At 52.4% G+C, this 17,387-nt stretch overlaps 2 protein-coding genes across 2 annotated transcripts; both read left to right on the forward strand.

Moving 5' to 3' along the window:
* Positions 1–1,357: 1,357 nt before the first annotated feature.
* CCNO (cyclin O) lies at positions 1,358–4,104 on the forward strand. The gene is made up of 3 exons (XM_008532401.2): positions 1,358–2,068; positions 2,675–2,860; positions 3,389–4,104. The coding sequence occupies exons 1-3, from the start codon at positions 1,682–1,684 to the stop codon at positions 3,872–3,874; spliced, it is 1,059 nt and encodes a 352-aa protein (XP_008530623.1). The 5' UTR covers positions 1,358–1,681; the 3' UTR covers positions 3,875–4,104.
* Positions 4,105–7,542: 3,438 nt separating this feature from the next.
* Positions 7,543–14,928, forward strand: MCIDAS (multiciliate differentiation and DNA synthesis associated cell cycle protein). Its single transcript, XM_008532400.2, has 7 exons — positions 7,543–8,046; positions 8,140–8,236; positions 8,411–8,502; positions 11,709–11,781; positions 12,319–12,542; positions 13,172–13,282; positions 13,524–14,928. The coding sequence occupies exons 1-7, from the start codon at positions 7,930–7,932 to the stop codon at positions 13,962–13,964; spliced, it is 1,155 nt and encodes a 384-aa protein (XP_008530622.1). The 5' UTR covers positions 7,543–7,929; the 3' UTR covers positions 13,965–14,928.
* The last annotated feature ends 2,459 nt before the right edge of the window (positions 14,929–17,387 follow it).

Here is a 17,387-nt window from a genome sequence, read left to right on the forward strand (position 1 = left end):
GCTCCTCCCACAGTGGTTCCCCAACAATAGACTGAGAGGAGACAGGGAGGCCTGGCACCTGTATTTTGAAATAAAGATGATTCTTAGCTAATCTCTCGTTACAGATGACACTATTTAGGTCTGAAGACGAAATACCTTGCTCAGAGTTACAGGGAAATAGGAGTCATACTGACCAGAACCTGAAATCCTTCCCTTTTCTTCTACCTGCATCTCTAGAAGACACCACCCCAAACCCCACTAAATTTCTGGGGACAAAGATTTTCACTTTGATTACATACATTTGTCAGCTTTCTTCTGAAATGAGGCGAGAATGGCTGAACCTGCTCTTGGCACCTAGTAATCTCACCTCTTGGAGCACCTCTGAAAAATGTTCATCAGGCGGATGCCGCGTGGGCTTTCTGCCACTGAGAAATGCCTATAAGGCTGACTACGTGCTACTTGTGCCCCCAATGTCCCTTCTCCTAAGGGATCTGAGCCCCTCAGAAAGATTCACTCAGGCCAGAGAAGGACTCCAGTTTCTACCAGGACAGGAGTTTAGGACTAAAGCAGCAGTGACCTGAGGAAGCTGACACTTCCAGTCCAGTCTCTCCTGCCTGGACCGCCCTCCACTCCAGCTCTACTTCCGTGAGCTTCTTCCGTGAGAGGAAGCTGAACTTCCTCTGAGGAAGCTTCCAGTCTGAAGGAGCAAGAAACAGGAAGCAGGGAATGACCAAGCAAGGTTAGGCCGCTCCGGGCAAAGGGTCAAAAGCTAATGACCTAAAACAGAACAGGCTGTGAGCAATTTGATAAAGCTAGAACTGCCATCCTCCAACGTTATGTTCTTAAACCGCTCCAGCTGACTTGGCTTGGGGTGGGAAGTGGGGCGAAAGTCTAACAGGACAGCGGAGCTGCTGTCTGAGGTTCCTGGGACAGTCTTGGGTTTTGTTTTGAGCACGAACGCCTGCCCGTCTGCCTGGCGGGCTGCTGCCCCAGCTCCTAGAGACACAGCATCGCAGAGGAACCTCCGGCGGAAGGAAGGATCCTCGCTACTCGGGACCCACCTAAAACAAAAATCACAAACGCAAGTGAATTAGGATTGTTGCTTGTATGGGTCACTGAAGAAAATTTCTCTTGTGCTGACAAAATTCTAGCTGGAGCCTTCGTTTGGAGCTCGGAAACGGACTTTTGGCCAAATTACCAACGTGGGTTAGAGCCCGCATGGAAGATGCTCGCGCGTGGCGAGACGATCTGGCCAAGGATGGGGAGATGGGCCCCGAGAGAATCTTCTCCCGGGAATGGTCGAGAGCCTCGGCTGGATCCGGCGCTCACCTGGCCTCGCGGCCGCCGCCGCCCCACCCCCACTCCATTCCGCGCGCGCAGCTCCCGCCGCGACCCTGGCTCGGTTGCCCGGGGAACGCGGGACGCGCACGGAGCGGGCTGCGCAGGCTGTAACTCCTCCTCCCGTTTGCGGATTGCGGAGGATAAGCGCTGCCGGTAGCTCACCTCGGAGCGGTTCCTCAGCCGGGAAAGCGCGGCTCTCGTGCCGCTCTGGGCTCAGCCAGTGAGAGGCCGGGGGTGGGGTAGAGGGAAGGCACAGGCCGAGTACTTAGGGCCTCAGCGCCCATCAGGCCTGGCCCCCTTCGCACTCGCGCTTCCAGCCCGCCGCAGCCGGGCAGTAGTAGGGTGGCCACCCGGCTGCATCATGGTGACGCCCTGCCTTACCAGCCCTGTGAGCCCCGCCGCCCGGGTTGGGAGGCGGGACAACGCCCAGAACCTCCGTGCCCCAGTGAAGAAGAGCAAGCGCCCACGTCTTCGGAGGAAGCAGCCGCTGCAGCCGCTGAACCCGTGCCCGCTCCTGGGAGACTCTGGCGTTCGCGACCTGTTTGAGTCCCCCAGCTCCGGCTCGGACGGCGCGGACAGTCCTGCGGCGTCCGCGGCGCGTGGCTGCAGCGCCCTACCCGGCCCTGCCCAGCAGTTGGTGCAGCTAGATCTACAGACCTTCCGCGACTACGGTCAGAGCTGCTACGCCTTCTGCAAGGCGCGGGAGAGCCACTTCCACCCGCGGGAGTCGCTGGCGCGGCAGCCACAAGTGAGGCGCTGGTAGAGCCAGCTCCCCACCGCCGCTCTTCTTCCTCTCCCGGGCTCTCTCCTTTTCTGCTCTGTCTGCCCTCTGCGGCGCCCCGGCCCGCGCGGGAAGGGGCTTTGGAGGGCTGGGCCACCGGCCTCATTTTACAGATGGAGAGAAGTGGGGCCTAGACGGCTTAAGTGACCTGCCCGAAGTCTCCAAACTCGTTAGTGGGGACACAGTAGAATGCAAAGGAGTTAAGACAGTTTCTAGGTTCGAGTCCGGACTCCTACGGAACCCGGGCAAGTTATTTAATAATCCTGAGATTGTTTCTTCATCTGCAAAGTGGGGATCCCCTCCCCCTCCCGAATTGCTGAGAGGATTACACGAGGTAATGTGTACACGCGCTCAGCACAGGGCCAGCCACCAATCCAGGCGTCCCGGCTCCTAGCCCAGCCCGTGCTCTTTCCGCAGCAGCGCTGCCCGAGTGTTTCCTAGTTTCCAGCGTATTTAGCTCTTTCCTTTCTTCCTGCCTCCCTCCGAGGAAGCTCCCTGGGTCTTCTTGGCCTGTCCCTTCCGCAGCCCTTCTCCGCCCTAGGCTCAGCCGGCCCGCCTCCCTCCTCCTGGCAGGTAACGGCGGAATCCCGCTGTAAACTGCTCAGCTGGCTGATCCCCGTGCACCGCCAGTTCGGCCTCTCCTTCGAGTCGCTGTGCCTGACGGTAAACACTCTGGATCGCTTCCTTACCACCACGCCTGTGGCTGCAGACTGCTTCCAGCTGCTCGGGGTCACGTCCCTGCTCATCGCTTGCAAGCAGGTACCTCCACGCGGGGTCGGGGGTGGGGGGTGGGGGCAGCCAAACTCCCAGCCACTCTCTGTCTGGCTGTCCAGGGCACACGATCACATGACTTAGTGCTGGATTCCCTGAAGTCGTTTAGGTGGACGTTTGCAAATTTACACATCCCACCGTCTTAACTTCACAGTTCCTCCACAAACTAATAATCCTTTCATCCCGCACCCAAAGAAATAGGCTGAAGTCGGCCCCAAAGTAAGTCCCAACAGCCCTTTGCAGCCCTGCTATTCCAATCTCCGGGAAAAAAACCCTTCAGAATTTCTCAAAGTTTTTTTTTAGCTGGGCAGTAGTTAGAGAAACTGCTCTGGAAGTACACTCCAGGTGATTAAAGAGGAAGTAATGGAGAGGCGAAGCCCCAGCTGTCTCGTTGGAAGGGATTGGGGGGGAGTAAGTGGGGGTAAGAATTCCTGGTTTCTCCCGGGTTTAAGACTGGGGCGGGCCTCCGACTCGGGATGCACGGCTCAGAGGGGCCTGAGCGCCCCTGTGTTGCAGGTGGAGGTGCACCCGCCGCGGGTGAAGCAGCTCCTGGCCCTGTGCTGCGGCGCCTTCTCCCGGCAGCAGCTCTGCAACCTCGAGTGCATCGTGCTGCACAAGCTGCACTTCAGCCTGGGCGCGCCAACCATCAGCTTCTTCCTGGAGCATTTCACACATGCCCGCGTGGAGGCCGGGCAGGCCGAGGTCTCTGAAGCTCTGGAGGCGCAAGCCCTGGCTCGTGGGGTGGCGGAGCTGAGCCTGGCCGACTATGCCTTCACTAGATACACCCCCTCCCTGCTGGCCATCTGTTGTCTGGCGCTGGCTGACCGTATGCTGCAGCTCCCGCGCCCGGTGAACTTGCGCCTGGGCGGGCACCCTGAGGCGGCGCTGCAGGACTGCCTGAGCAAGCTGCAGCTACTGGTGGCCATAAACGGAACCTCCCTGGCTCACATACTGCCCCTCCAGATCTGCGAGAAGTGCAGCCTATCCCCGAGCTTGAAATAAAGTAGACTCTTGGTCTCCTTTTATCCCCTGCTGGCCCTGTTGCTGGACTGCTCCCATTGCTTTGAAAGTGCAGTATTGGCCCCCAGAGAGGTGTTCAGGGCTCCCACCTGGTCACCAGGTCATCATGCATGTTGTATATAGTGTACGATAGTAGCGTCTGGTCGTTTATTTATTTTGCTGGAAAGCACACGAGAGAGCTGAGTCTTTCTCCAATAAACAGGCTATCTGTCCTGGTTTGTCTGCGTGCTGCTGTTCCGCGTTCCTCCCCAGAGAGGGAAGGTGAAGGCAACCCTGGGAACAGTCAGGTAGTAATGAGCAGGGGTCCTCTCTCCCTCCAGGTCTGTAGTTGGCATCTCTGTGGGAACACCAGGTCCCCGGAGATTTCAATTACAAGATGAGTCAGGGGCACTTGTAGACCTGTATCCCATGGCCCTCTTGTCAGGAGGCTGAGGACTGCTCACTTCCAAAGGTCCAAGGGGCACAGTAGGGTGTGAGGCCTAATAGAACCCACAGCACTCCATGTTGTCTAGAGGAGTCAGGGAGCACATATGGATGTGGATGATGGCCAGCTGGGAAGCTTTGGGAAGCACACACTAACTAGAAGGAAGCAAGAACTACTACAACAGCTAACAGATGCTGGCAGCGAAGGCTTTGCAGGCAGTTATGGCCATTACAAGTGGAGTCAATTTACCCTGCAATCACACTGTTCAATGTTTCATGCAAGTCTTAACACCTGCTACATGTGAGTCCGGGGTAACAATGGTATAATAGTAATCATGGCTATCATTGAGTGCTTACAAGTACCAGGCACTGTGTTCAATATTCATTACTTCAATCCCCCAACAATTCTATGAAGCAGAGTCTATTTTCCCATTCTCCAGAGAAGGACACTGGACCACAGAGAGGTTAAACAACAGTGGAGCAGCCAGGATTTGAAGGCAGGTGATCAGAATCCAGAGTGCCACCCTTAGCCACACTGTTCAACTTCCCGCACTTACAGGTTTCTGGAAATGCTCAAAAACCCCTCTTCCTGAGGTATGTATGGGACAAATCTACTCAGTGCCATCCATTCAATAGGGACTACAGAGAACATATCTGGAGAGCCAGCACGGTCCCCCCCTCCAGTCATGTTGAAGTCATTTTACAAGATGGGAAAACTAAGAAATGAGACAGGCTTGCTGGAGCTGTGACTCCACAGCCATCTCATCATCTTCATTCTCACTGTGGTGAATCTGCTGTAGGTCCTGGATCTCAGCTTTGTCACCTCCAGCAAGTTTCTTAACCTCTCTGAGCCCAACAATTGATACCAGGGCTGTTGCGAAGCCCGAATGAGAGTGTGAGGTGTAGTATCAAGCAGTGATTAAACAAGTAGGCTCTGGAGTCAATTGGCTGAGTGACCTTAAGCAAGTGTTATTTCTATGCCTAAATCTCTTCTGTAAAAATGGTAGAACAGTAGCACTTGTTTGGTAGGGCTGAGGTATGGATTTAATGAGATGTTCCACACAAATCGTCCAGCACAGGTCCCGGCACATAGCACATTTTCAAGAGATGAAGGCTGGCGGCAGCCTGCACAATGATCGGGGGTGGGTACACAGAAAAAAACTTGGGGAAGGAAATAGAAATAAAGCAGATATAGGAAAATGTTAACACTTGGAGGTGAACATACTGTTGTTCATTGTACTGTTTTTTTTTCAAATTTTCTGTACGGTTGAAAAAAGTTTTTGGGGAAAAAAGTCATGTTCTCTAACTCTATTTAGGATAAATCCAAATGTATGACAAATTCTCACAAATAAAAAGCAAACAAACTCAAAGCAAATTTAAAGAATCTTCCCTGCACTTTTCTTCACGTACATGGTCCAAGTACTCTCCAGTGCCAGGAGCACCTAACCCTGGGCTCCTGATATGTTGATATGCCAAGCGCTCCAGGAACTTTCTCCTCCTCGGCTCAGGTAGAGGGAAGTGATGATCCCCAAGCTATTTGAGAAGAAGCTGGTCTGCAATGGTGAAGAGGAGCAGGAGAAAAGTCATATCTGTCCCAAGTCCCAATACATCTGGAGCCCTCAGACTGGCTGTTGGGGGTGGAGGGCAGCAGCGACTTGCCCTTCTGCAAAAAGAGGGACTTTGGGAGGAATTGTCTTCACCACCATTTACCCCATCACTCAGCCAAGGTCGATATGGGTGCTATGGTTCTAGAGTCATCCAGACTAGGAGTCACATAATCATGCTATTCCAGCTCCTGTTGCCACAGATAATCTATTGTACATTTTTACGTACAATGCCTATACTTTTCTACCCCAATTTGGAACTCATTGATGAAAAATGGGCCTGTTCGGGAAAATCGGTGATGGTCTCCATGGGTAGAGATCTCCCCAAAAACTCAGCTAAGAGCTCCCCTACTCCTTTGACAGACTGCAAAATCGGTAAAGATGGGTGTGGAGGACCAGGGCTCTAGGCCAGTGGCTAGCCTACTTAAGAATCAGAGGAAGCAGGAGACAGAGCCAGGAAGAGGCTGTGGGAGGCTGGAGGTGCAGCTGAAAAGGCTCCTTAAAACAACAACAACAACAACAACATTAATTTATCCACACCAAGCACCAGTCACATTACATAAATAATCTCATCTTTACAGCAACTCTATTGAAGTCATGTTATGTTTTTCCTAAAGAACTAGGGCTCACTGATCTGGTTCAGATCCTCAGGCACTCTGATGGAAAAGCCAGAGCTCCTCACCATCAGCGATACCACACCAACTCTAGCTGGCTGCCCTGTCGGCAACTGGGTTCCGGCATCTACAGATGGGTCAGAGAGTCTCTAAGTCTATCCTAGCTCTACCATTGAGTTACTCTCCATCGCTGTTAGGGGTATCTTGTTTATTAACCCAGATAATAGGTGTGAATAAAAGAGGATCATGACACTTTAAAGAGGATCTTTCACTACTACTACTAGGTATAAGGAACAAACAATGTGCCCAACAGGAGGTCACAAAGATTCCAATTTCAGATGATTGTTCAGATTGGATGGATATAAGAGTAGTCTTGAGAGGGGGCCCCCTTACTCAAGGGTCTGGAGATGCCCCTTCCTGGGAGAGGCTTCGGGCTTGGGAAGGGCAGCCAAGACTGCGGCAGAGCAAGTGAGGCCGGCTGTACAAATGCTGCAGTGGGCAGCTGAGGGCTCCAGGGGAGACAGAGACCTGGGTTTTAGAGGATTTGGGACTGTCCATTTGTGGCATTTTCAGAAACTGGAGGAGAGTTGGTAGAGGTCACGTTTTCTTTCTTAATTGACCCTCTTTTAAAGGCTATGCTTACGCGCTGCTGCCCGGGAAAGTGCGGGACTAGGGGTTAAGGGCGGGTCTCTTAGCATCAGGCCAAAGGGACCAAGTGGAAGTCGGGGAGTCAAGACCAAGGGTGCACCCCAGCACTGGGGGAAGGGGCTTCTGTAATCTAGGGGCTGTTCTGGGAATTCCTTGCTGGAATTCTACATCCCCACCAAATCCTACAGGACAGGGAAAATGCGGGAGTCTGGCTTTGGCGAGCGTCTCTCCACGTTTATTTCGTGGCTTGTGGCTGGATTGGAAGAAAATAAGAATCGTTAACTTTTCCATCCCCACTGTCCATAAACGGGAAGGCGGCACGCAGTGTTAGGGACCGGTAGGGCTCGTCCGCCCCTCCTTCACTCCCTTCCTCTGGCGCGGCCTGGAGGCGGGGGCGCCAACCCTCGCCAAAAGGGCGCTCGCGGGCCGGGGCCCCGCGCTCGCGGTTCCCGGGGGAAGCCGCGTTGCCAGGTTGGGTTTAACGCCTCCGCCCGAGCGCAGATTGTCCGGGGCTGAAGGCGCCACCTCTGGCGCTCAGGCGCGAGCCGCCCCTCCCGCGCAGCGGTCTTCCCTCTCCACTTGGCCCTCCTTCCGCACTTCCACAGCCGTCCCTTAGCTCCACCCCGGCCACGCGCCTTCCCCGACCTCCGGCCGGCTTCTGAGCCTGCAGGCTCCGGGCAGAGCGCAGGGTGTGGGTCGCTATCGCAGCCTGGCCTCCGACTCCGAGTAGTCGGCGTGGGGAGACAGGATGCAGGCAGGCGGGGGCGCCGCGACGGGACGCCGGGCCTTCGATAGCATCTGTCCCAACAGGATGCTGGAGCTGCGGGGCCGGCCCTTCGGCAAACCTGAGAAGCTAGAGAGGAAGGTGGGGCCGTGGGCCGAGGCCGGAGCCGGGTGGGGTCCGCACGCTCCTGGCCCCGAGGGCTGACCCGCGCTCACCGTTTCTGTGCCCGGCTAGTTCGCCTCTCCGCGGAAGTTCTTTCCTGGCTGCAGCGGCGGCAGCACGGTGTTGGTGTATGAGGATCCCCGCGACGCGGAGCCCGCTGCGCTGCCAGGTGAGCGCGATGGTCCCCGCGAGACCCCTGGGGTTCCCCGCGGCGCGTGGGGGGGGGGGGGGGGGAGGCGCGCGGCTGCCCTGGCTCTGACATCCTGGCGGGGATGCTAGCGGCGAGCCCTTGCGGGGAGGCTCAGGCTTTGAGGGGCGCGTATCTCCGGTTCTTCCTGCGCAGCCCTCACCACCATAGACCTGCAGGACCTCGCCGACTGCTCCTCGCTGCTCGGGTCCGACGCGCCGCCTGGTGGTGACTCGGCCACCTCGCAGGTACCTCCCCTTCCTCGTGGAGCCTCGCGACCTCCGGTAGCCCAAACTCCAACTCCGGAGTCATGGTTTCTTTTCCGCAAGGGCTCGTCTCGGGTGGGGAGCGCAAGCACGTCTGGATACTGAGGGGAGACATCGTGCCGGAATCTGAGCCTCCAGGATCAGAACTTCTTCTTCCCTCCTAGTATGTTACGAAGGCCTCATTCCCAGAGCTGTTCTGGCCTACTCAGGACAGGGGGATTCACCTGGAGGGCTACCCTGCCAGATGGGTCTCCCCATCCCCTCCCCAACTATACCCTGGAGCTGCGACAAAGCAACGTGGAGATTGCGCACTGTGGGAACGGGCGGGTAGGTGGGTGCAAAGTTGCGCGCTGGGTACCTAATACGTGTCCTGTCTGTGCGCCCAACATCCCCTTCCTGGCCTTTCACTAACAGCTCTCATTCCCTGGTATCTAAGGAATGTGGAGATAGGAGGATAATTTTTCTATCAAGACTGTAAAAGAAGAGTTTACGTTTAGGGGGATGCCGAAAGAGGGACAAAGGATTCTGGAAGAAATCTGACAGAAAACGTTTCTCTTTTTAGGGATGGTCCTTCAGCAGTTGGGCACTTTTAAAACATCCTTTTCTTCCTCTTCAAAGCCTCCTGTCATTTACTTTTACGGGGCAAAGAGGCTTTTGACTTTTTTATTTTCCGAAAAAACCTACCTTCTTGATTCCACCCCACTTCTACCACTTGCCAGAGCTGATACTCCTCAGCAGAGGATGGAGCCTCCAGCACTGGTGTCTGGGAGGCCAGAAGCCTGGCTCATCCGTGGGATATGAAGTGCCCAGAGGACAGGAGGTCTTAGCCAGATGCAGCCTACAGGAAGACTGCCAGTTTCTTTGCAGCAGATGCTGGGGACATGAGGTCCCTGGGGACAGGCCCAGCACAGAACTCTTCTGAAGATACGACCACCTCCCAGAATTGGGGTTGGTGATGGAGCAAGGCTTCCCAGACCTCCTCTAAGGGCCTCTTAGAATTGGGATAGAGTGTAGCTGGACACTGACAGCAAAGATGGTTAGGTCAAAAAGTGAGAGTGGGCATTGCCCTGCAGAGGCCATTCTATTCTTTTTAGGTCTGGATGTTCAAACAGGGGAAAGACAGTGCCTGAGCATCTTTCAGTTGACCCAGAGGCCTACATCACTCCCTTACTCCAACATGTTTGTTTTGCAAGTAGCAAAAATCAAGCAGGCTCTTGCTGAATTTTGCTTAAGTATGCAGAACTTAAACTGGACATCAGGTTCTGTGTTAGTCTTATTTTCTTTTTTGGCTACTGTTATAGTTGAAGAAATGCCAGATATGGATCTAACTGGGAAGGTAGGATTCAAAGTTTCCAGGACAGAGCTCACACCAGATAGCCCAAGAGGTCCAGGGTGTTTCCTGGGGAAGATGGTTGGTGCAGAGGGAGAGGGACCCTTGGGGGAAAATGCCCTGGAAAGACCCCTGGCCAGTGCACACTCAGATAACATTTCCCAGCCTTCTTCCTGCTGGGGAAGGTGAACAGAGAGAGGAATGCTCGAGAAGTGTTTGAGGTCCAGAACGGGCCAAGACCTGGGGTAGCATAGGAGGAAACATCTCCTGGGCCCCAGTTCCTGAACTGGCCTCCAGTCTCCTCATGGTAAGGGCGTTTCTTCAATCTCTACTGAGAGGGAAACTTTTCAGCCCTTGGGAAATGAGTTCGTTTCTGACTCCTTTAACCAGGGCAGAACTTTTGCTTCAGGATTTATCTGGGCCTTTCAGTCCTTTCTTTCTAAGCTCCTTTCCCCTTATAGCCTCAGTTTCCAACTGATGCTAGAGGCCTCCCTGATTGCAACTCTCCCCCCTGAGGAGAACTGATGCTTGTCCAGTCTTTGAAGTTAGGGTCAGAATAAGTTCCTCTCCTCAGAAATATTTGAATAGTAAAGAAGGGCTTTTGGGAGAAGAGTATGATTAACACTAAGGAATAAATCAATAATAGTGGAATCAGTAGACTAGATATGGGTTTATTTGATCCATCCCTCACACCATGCCCCTGGAGAGACTTCTTTCCCCTTCCCAGTGCTCTCTTCGTTGGAAGCCAGGCTTTCCTAAAAGAGAGAGAAAAGCTAGAGGCAATGAGGTATAGAGGAAAGAGAACTGAAATAGGCACCAGCATTCTGGGGCAGGAGCCGCAATTCCACCATTTCAGAGCTAGGTAAACTCTGGGCAACCCAATTTCTCTGAGCTTCAGATTCTCCATCAGAGGAGGAGTCACCTCCTGGGCCCTGCCTGCTTTCCACATTGCTGCGAGAATTGACAGAAAAGACTCTACCTAAAAGAGTTTTGGCAACTCTAAATGGCCATGAATTAAGGGAATAAGAAGGTTCTTGGACCGCCAGCCCTTTACTGTCTCCTTCCGCCGCAGGCACCCAGGCACGTTGCGGGAACCCGGGAGAGTGTCCAGTGCGAGATGCTGGAGGCGCGTCACACTGTACAGGAAAAGTCAACTCCGACTTTTTTAAGAAAAGGAAGAGCAATAGGGGCCACGCCTGCGTGATGAACACAGGCACTTTCCATAGCATCCCTGGCCTCTCATCATAGCCTACCTTTTCCCTTCCTTTATGGGGAGGGGGTGGTTTAGTTGTGACTGAGCCTTGGCGGGATATATGGCCTCGAATTACTGCTTTGGATGACTTTGCACGCTGTAGGATCTTGGGAAGAAAAAGAGTGTTCGCACGCCCAGCTTCCTACTCTTAGAGTGGTGGCTCCTAGGCCAGTCGGAGGTAAGTCGGCGCCGAGGTCCAGCGGGCGCACGAGGACCGCGCCGGGCCGCACGGAGGCAGCTGGTTGGCTGGTGGCTGGCCAATGAGGCGGCTCAGGGGCTGTGCCTGCTGTCCGAGGCTGGGCGTGGGGCCGCTGCGCTGCGCGCGGAAGGCCAGACGCCGGCCACAGGCGCGCAGTTTCGGAGTGCTGCTGGGCCCTCGCGGAGCCTGTCCCCGCTTTGTGCGTCCCGCTCCCCACCATGGCAGTGCAAGCCATGTGTCTTCCGTGTCTCGGATGGGGTTTTGACTTTCAGGTATGAAGTTCGGGTGCGAACAGCGAGTGCGTGCAGGCCCGCCCCGGAACCCGGGGAGGACAACTGTCGATCTAGGAAGTGTTGCAGGCCTGCCAGACTCGACGGTAACTAGATTACGCCTCTGGTTTATTTCAGAACCATTCCCTGCAAACCCCAGCGGACTTCGACCTGCAAGATTTCAGAGACACCGTGGACGATCTCATTGCAGGCAAGGCCAGTCTCCTTGCAGTTTAATAACTGCGGGGTTGTCCCCTACCCCCCAAATCAGACTAGTGCAGATTTCGTGGTCGTGAAGGTGGTAAACCCAGCAATTTATCAAAGGGTCAGATTCTTCCATGTTTAGGAGACCCCCACCCTTCCTAATGGAGATGAATTACTGGATCTATATGGCTCTCTCAGTTGGTCAGTATGAGTTCTGGGGGAGGGAAGCCTGCGCTGTGATGTGGTCGGGGAGAGGCTGAGCGATAGGAGTGTGCAGAGCAGCGGGCGTGTGTGACTTCGGGCAGTTTGCCCTGGCCACCGTGGAGATTCAGTTCAGATCACCTCAACAGGCATATATTGAGCGACTGCTGTGTTCGTACAGGATATTAAGAAGGGCTTGGGAATTGTAGGGTTTGCAGAGTGAGGGGTGCTTTACTTAATAAAGAAAAGTCTCCACATAAACCCTACGCCCAGCGTGGCATTGTCCCTGTAGCTAGCTGGGCATGAGTCTGAGGCTGTAAACCCAACTCCCGCTCTTCCTCAGACTCATCCTCTTTGATGTCGCCTCCCCTGGCCGGCGGAAACTTCCCCTTCTCTCCTTGCGATGTATTGCCCTTCGGGTCCTGTCTCTCCCCGCCGCTGGACCCACGGGCCCTGCAGTCACCGCCGCTTCGTCCTCCGGACGTGCCTCCGCCAGAGCAGTACTGGAAGGAGGTGGCCGACCAGAACCAGAGGGCGTTGGGGGACGCGCTCGTTGAGAATAACCAAGTAGGGACCCTGGGCTGGCGGCCAGGACTCCTGGGGCGGAGACAGGGTGGAAGCGGGGGTTACAGGAGCGGGAACGTGCCCTTGTGGACCTCAGAACCAGTGGGCCGAGTGGTTCCTGTAGCTGCTGTTGCTCCAGCGGCTCTACCTCAGTTTCCAACTTCACTAAGTGGGAAGGATCCTACCCCCCCTTAGATTTTTAATAGGGCTACGAATCTTTATTGAAAATTTTCTATTTGCCTGGTATTGTGCTTACCAATTTACTTTCTCTTCTCATTTAATACAACCACTGAGATAGAGATACTCTTACTAGCTCCATTTTTTTTTTTTTTGCGGATAAAGAAACTGAGGTGTAGGAAAGTTGAACTTCAGAGGCAGAATCTAGATCTGCCTGTTGCCCAAGTCAGTACTCTTCACCACCATGCTACACTGAGGTTTAATTGAGAAACATTTGTCTAAGTGCTTGGTAAAAAGAAAAGAAAAGAAAATTGACTATTATTCTCAGCAGTGTGAATGCCCTCGGGTCCCCTGTTCCTGATTAGACATTAGGATCTGGGTTTAATTCATGCAGAGTATGCAGACGAGACCGAGCACGGTGGCCTATCTCTGAATGTTTGGGTTTCCTCCTGTAGCTGCACGTGACGCTGACCCAGAAACAGGAGGAGATCGCCTCGCTCAAGGAGCGGAACGTGCAACTGAGGGAACTCGCCAGTCGCACCCGGCACCTGGCCTCAGTGCTGGATGTAAGTGGGGCGCGGCCACGTGGGACACTGCACAAAGTCGAAAGTATTCCTGTGCACCCCCTACCCTGCTCCCAGTGTTGGGACCCGGCAGGGGTCAGGGAACGGAGAGGACCGCTGGGAGCTCGCTGAGCCACTTGCCGGGGGCGCCTCAGTCCTCCCGGTCGCCCAGGTCCGCTTTGCACGCTCCGCACAAGGCGAGTCCAGCTGGCCCCAGGGCGGCGCTCCTCCCCATCTTTTGTAGAAACTGATGATCACGCAATCCCGGGATTGCGGGGCGGCAGCAGAGCCCTTCCTGCTCAAGGCGACCGCCAAAAGGAGCCTGGAGGAGTTGTTCAGCGCTGCGGGGCAGGATTGCACGGAAGTGGACGCCATCCTGAGGGAGATTTCCGAGCGCTGCGATGAAGCGCTGCAGAGCCGCGATCCCAAGCGGCTTCGGCTGCAGCCGGAGCCCGGGAGCACGGACGGCAGGCCCGGGAACCTGCACGGCGCCTTCCGGGGGCTGCGCACAGACTGCAGCCGGAGCGCGCTGAACCTGAGCCACAGTGAGCTGGAGGAGGGCGCCTCCTTCAGCACCCCCATCCGCAGCCATAGCACCATCCGCACCCTCGCTTTCCCTCAGGGCAATGCCTTTACCATCCGGACAGCCAACGGGGGTTACAAATTCCGCTGGGTCCCCAGTTGAGCTGGGCTCCAAAACACTCCCCTGTATCCTGACTGAAGCGCCTGGAAGCCAAGCGGGAGTAGCTGGTATTGTTTCCTGAACTTGGCTTCTCAGAACTCCCCCTGCAGGGGGGATGCCACCCTGAAACTTACTTTTTTCAGGAACAGAAATGTCTTGACACTGATGCACTGTAAAGTTCTGGTACGAAATGTTGAATAGTCCCTCCCCTTTTCACAGCAAAACAGTGCGCGCGCGCGCGTGTGTCTGTGTGTGTGTGTTTGTGTATGTATATGTATACTTATACACACACATATATCACAGTCAATTTTAAAAGTATTTATTTTGAATTATGTACTTTTAAGAGCTGGAAGGGACTTACAAACCACTTGTCTATTTTATAGTTATATAATGCCCTACTTTTATAAAAAGGAAAAGGCGGCTCTAAGAGGTTAAGTAATTTCCTACAATTAGCATTATTGGAACCTTCCAATGGCTCTCACTAGACATTTAAGGGTTGTAGGCCCAGAAGCCAGGTCTCTGGGTGAACACATCACTCACCTTCCCCTGGTCCTGGGAGGACATTTAATTTTGTTACTATTGAAAACTTTAATTCTAGCTGCCAGAAAAAAAAAATTAGGAGAAGCAGCTTAAACACTTGCCTTAGGGCAGGCCATAAACTAAAGAAAAATGCAAATTCTCCGAGGCAATGGGCAATCGACTGAACAGGTGCTAAACGTGTTTGTTTGTAATGATTATTCATACAATTTGGTAAGGTTTGTGGTAAATGTTTATATAAATTATAATACAGTTTTATTTGTCTAAACAGAATAACCACGCAAAAAGCAAACTTTGTTAATAAGAAACAGTTGTTTTAAGAAAATGGGATATCTCACATGAGAAAGAGCCTTCATAATTTTTTTGCCAGAAACCAAATGTGGAAATCTTGGTAAAAGTAAAATTACCTATTTGAATTCCGTGGATAAAACTGGGGTGCACATTCATGTTTTATATTTCTTGGCTTGATCTTCTAAGAAACCCTTACGTGTTATATAGTGCCTTCACTTCAACTTTTCTTCTGTTCCCTTCTGTCTGGGGTTCCTTTTTCTACTCTTTTGTGAAATTGTGTGAGTAGCATGTAGTAGTGATTTGTCTGGATCTCCACAGTTCTCAACATGAGGGCTGCTCCTTGCATTTGGGGGCTCAGCTTGGGCAGGTTTCCAGCCTGTTACACCCCATTGCTGGTTCTGCCGTCTGAGTGGAGATATCAGGTAACAGCAGAGCTGAGCAGGGTGGCAGAACCTGCTCCTCCAGTTTGTCATGTGTACTGTTATCTGTATTTAAATAGCCATTTAGAAACCAAAAACAGCGATAAAATAGACCACATTTCCTCATATTATGTCTAACAAATGGACTAAAAAAATCCACTGGACGGTCCAGATTTTTTTTTTTTACCAGGTCAAGTATAGTTACTGCAGTTCAGGATCAGAAAAAACAAACAAACAAAAAGAACAAAACAAAAATCTTTAACTTGTCCCGAGAAACAACCCTCTTGTCAAAAGTTCTTTTCCTCTTCACTCCTCAATTGGTATTTTCAGAATGCGTTAGCTTCAGTGACCAAAAGGTAAAAAAAATTATGTGTTTTCTTCTATTTGTCTTATGCCTGGACTTTTAAAAAGTTGCAGTTCTTACTGCCTTTAAGATTATAGACCTATAATTATCTTGTTAGCCATTGGCAACTCTAACTGCTTAAGTATCTTCCATTTCTGGGAGAAAAAAGCTCTCCTGTGAACTAATGGCACAAAGTACCAACTTTGCATTGGTTAGCAGTAGATGAGTTAAAAAATTAAATTCATTCATTCATTCAGCAGATATTTATTGAATGTTATTGAGAAACTCAGTAATACAGATACTAAGAAAACAGCGAAGGCACAAAACACAAAGACTCTGCCCTCATAGATCTTACTTTCGCCTGGGAAGAGATAAATGCTTAACACATAAATATATAAGTAGTATGAAGAAAACGAAGAAGAGTAAGAATAGTGTCTTATTCAGCTTGGGCAGCTATAACAAACACCACAGACTGGTGGATTAAACAAGGCTTTTTTTTCTCATAGTTCTGGACACTGGGATGTCCAAGTTCAGGTGCCAGCACGGTCAGTTGTGATGAGGACTATCTTCCTGGTTTGCAGATGGCCGCCTTCTTGCTGTATCCTCACTTGGCAGAGAGAGAGAGAGGGCTCTGTCCTCTTCTTATCAGGTCACTGATTCCATCCTGAGGGCTCTGCTCTCATGACCTCATGTAAACCTAATTACGTCCCAAAGGCCCCAGTTCCAAATACCATCACACTGGGGGCTGTGGTGTGGCTTCAGCATATGGATTTGAGGTGGGGGGGGGTGCACGAACATTCAATCCTTAGCAGATGGAGAATATCAGGAGCAGCTGATGCTAAGATAGGGCAGTCTGGTCAGGGAAGACCTTTCTGATAAAGTGACATTTGAGAAGAGACCTAAAGAAGTGAGGGAATAAACCTGATGGATATCTGAGGGAAAGGCATTCCAGGCAGAAGGAACCAGAAGTGCAAATTTCTATTTTTGTGTGTGTGTGGGGTGGTGTGCCTGACTGAGAACAGCAAGTAGGCTAGTGTGGCTACAGCTGAGTGAATAAGGGGGAAAATGGGGACATTGAGTAGAAGGAGATAGCCCCTCGAGGCCTTGTCGAGGACTTTGGCTTTATTCTGAGTGAGATGGGAAGCCATTGGAGATTTTCAGCTGAGGGATCACATACTTAAATTTTCAGTGGAGTATTCTTGTTTCTTTGGGAGAATTGTAGTAGAGTGGGCATGGGGAAGCAAGGGTGGAAGCAGAGAAACTCACTTGAAGACTACTGGAATAATCTAGGTGAGGGATAATTGTAATTTATACCAAGGTGGCTGTGGTAGGCAGAATAATGGCCCCCCAAAGATGTCCATGTCCTAATCCCTGGATATTTGAGTGTGGAGTTCAAGAGAAAGGTTGAGGTTGGGAGGAATCAGTTTATGTATGGCATCTAAGGCTACATGACATGATTAAATCACAATTTATGTCTCACAGTTGTGTAGATCAGAAGTCTGGATGGGCTCAGCTGGGTTCTCTGCTCCAGGTTTCTTGGAAATCAAGTTGTTGGCTGGGCTCTTATTAAGAGGCTCTGGTGGGGGCCGGCCCCGTGGCCGAGTGGTTAAGTTTGCATGCTCTGCTTCAGTGGCCCAGGGTTTCGCCACTTTGGATCCTGGGTGCAGACATGGCACCACTCATCAGGCCATGTTGAGGCGGCAGCCCAAATGCCACAACTAGAAGGACCCACAACTAAAAGTATACAACTATCTACTGGGGGGGATGTGGGGAGAAAAGAAAAAGATTGGCAAGTTGAAGAGGCTCTGGGAAGACTCCATTTCCAAGTTCAATCAG

Source organism: Equus przewalskii, chromosome 20 (assembly GCF_037783145.1).
Source record: "Equus przewalskii isolate Varuska chromosome 20, EquPr2, whole genome shotgun sequence".
In the NCBI taxonomy this organism is placed as follows: Eukaryota; Metazoa; Chordata; class Mammalia; order Perissodactyla; family Equidae; genus Equus; species Equus przewalskii.

Coding starts and splice junctions, on each gene's coding strand:
- CCNO (XM_008532401.2), top strand. CDS start 1,682: ATGGTGACGCCCTGCCTTACCAGCCCTGTGAGCCCCGCCGCCCGGGTT. Junction 2,069..2,674: donor CGCTGGCGCGGCAGCCACAA/GTGAGGCGCTGG, acceptor TCCTCCTGGCAG/GTAACGGCGGAATCCCGCTG. Junction 2,861..3,388: donor TGCTCATCGCTTGCAAGCAG/GTACCTCCACGC, acceptor CCTGTGTTGCAG/GTGGAGGTGCACCCGCCGCG.
- MCIDAS (XM_008532400.2), top strand. CDS start 7,930: ATGCAGGCAGGCGGGGGCGCCGCGACGGGACGCCGGGCCTTCGATAGC. Junction 8,237..8,410: donor GGAGCCCGCTGCGCTGCCAG/GTGAGCGCGATG, acceptor CTTCCTGCGCAG/CCCTCACCACCATAGACCTG. Junction 13,283..13,523: donor ACCTGGCCTCAGTGCTGGAT/GTAAGTGGGGCG, acceptor CATCTTTTGTAG/AAACTGATGATCACGCAATC.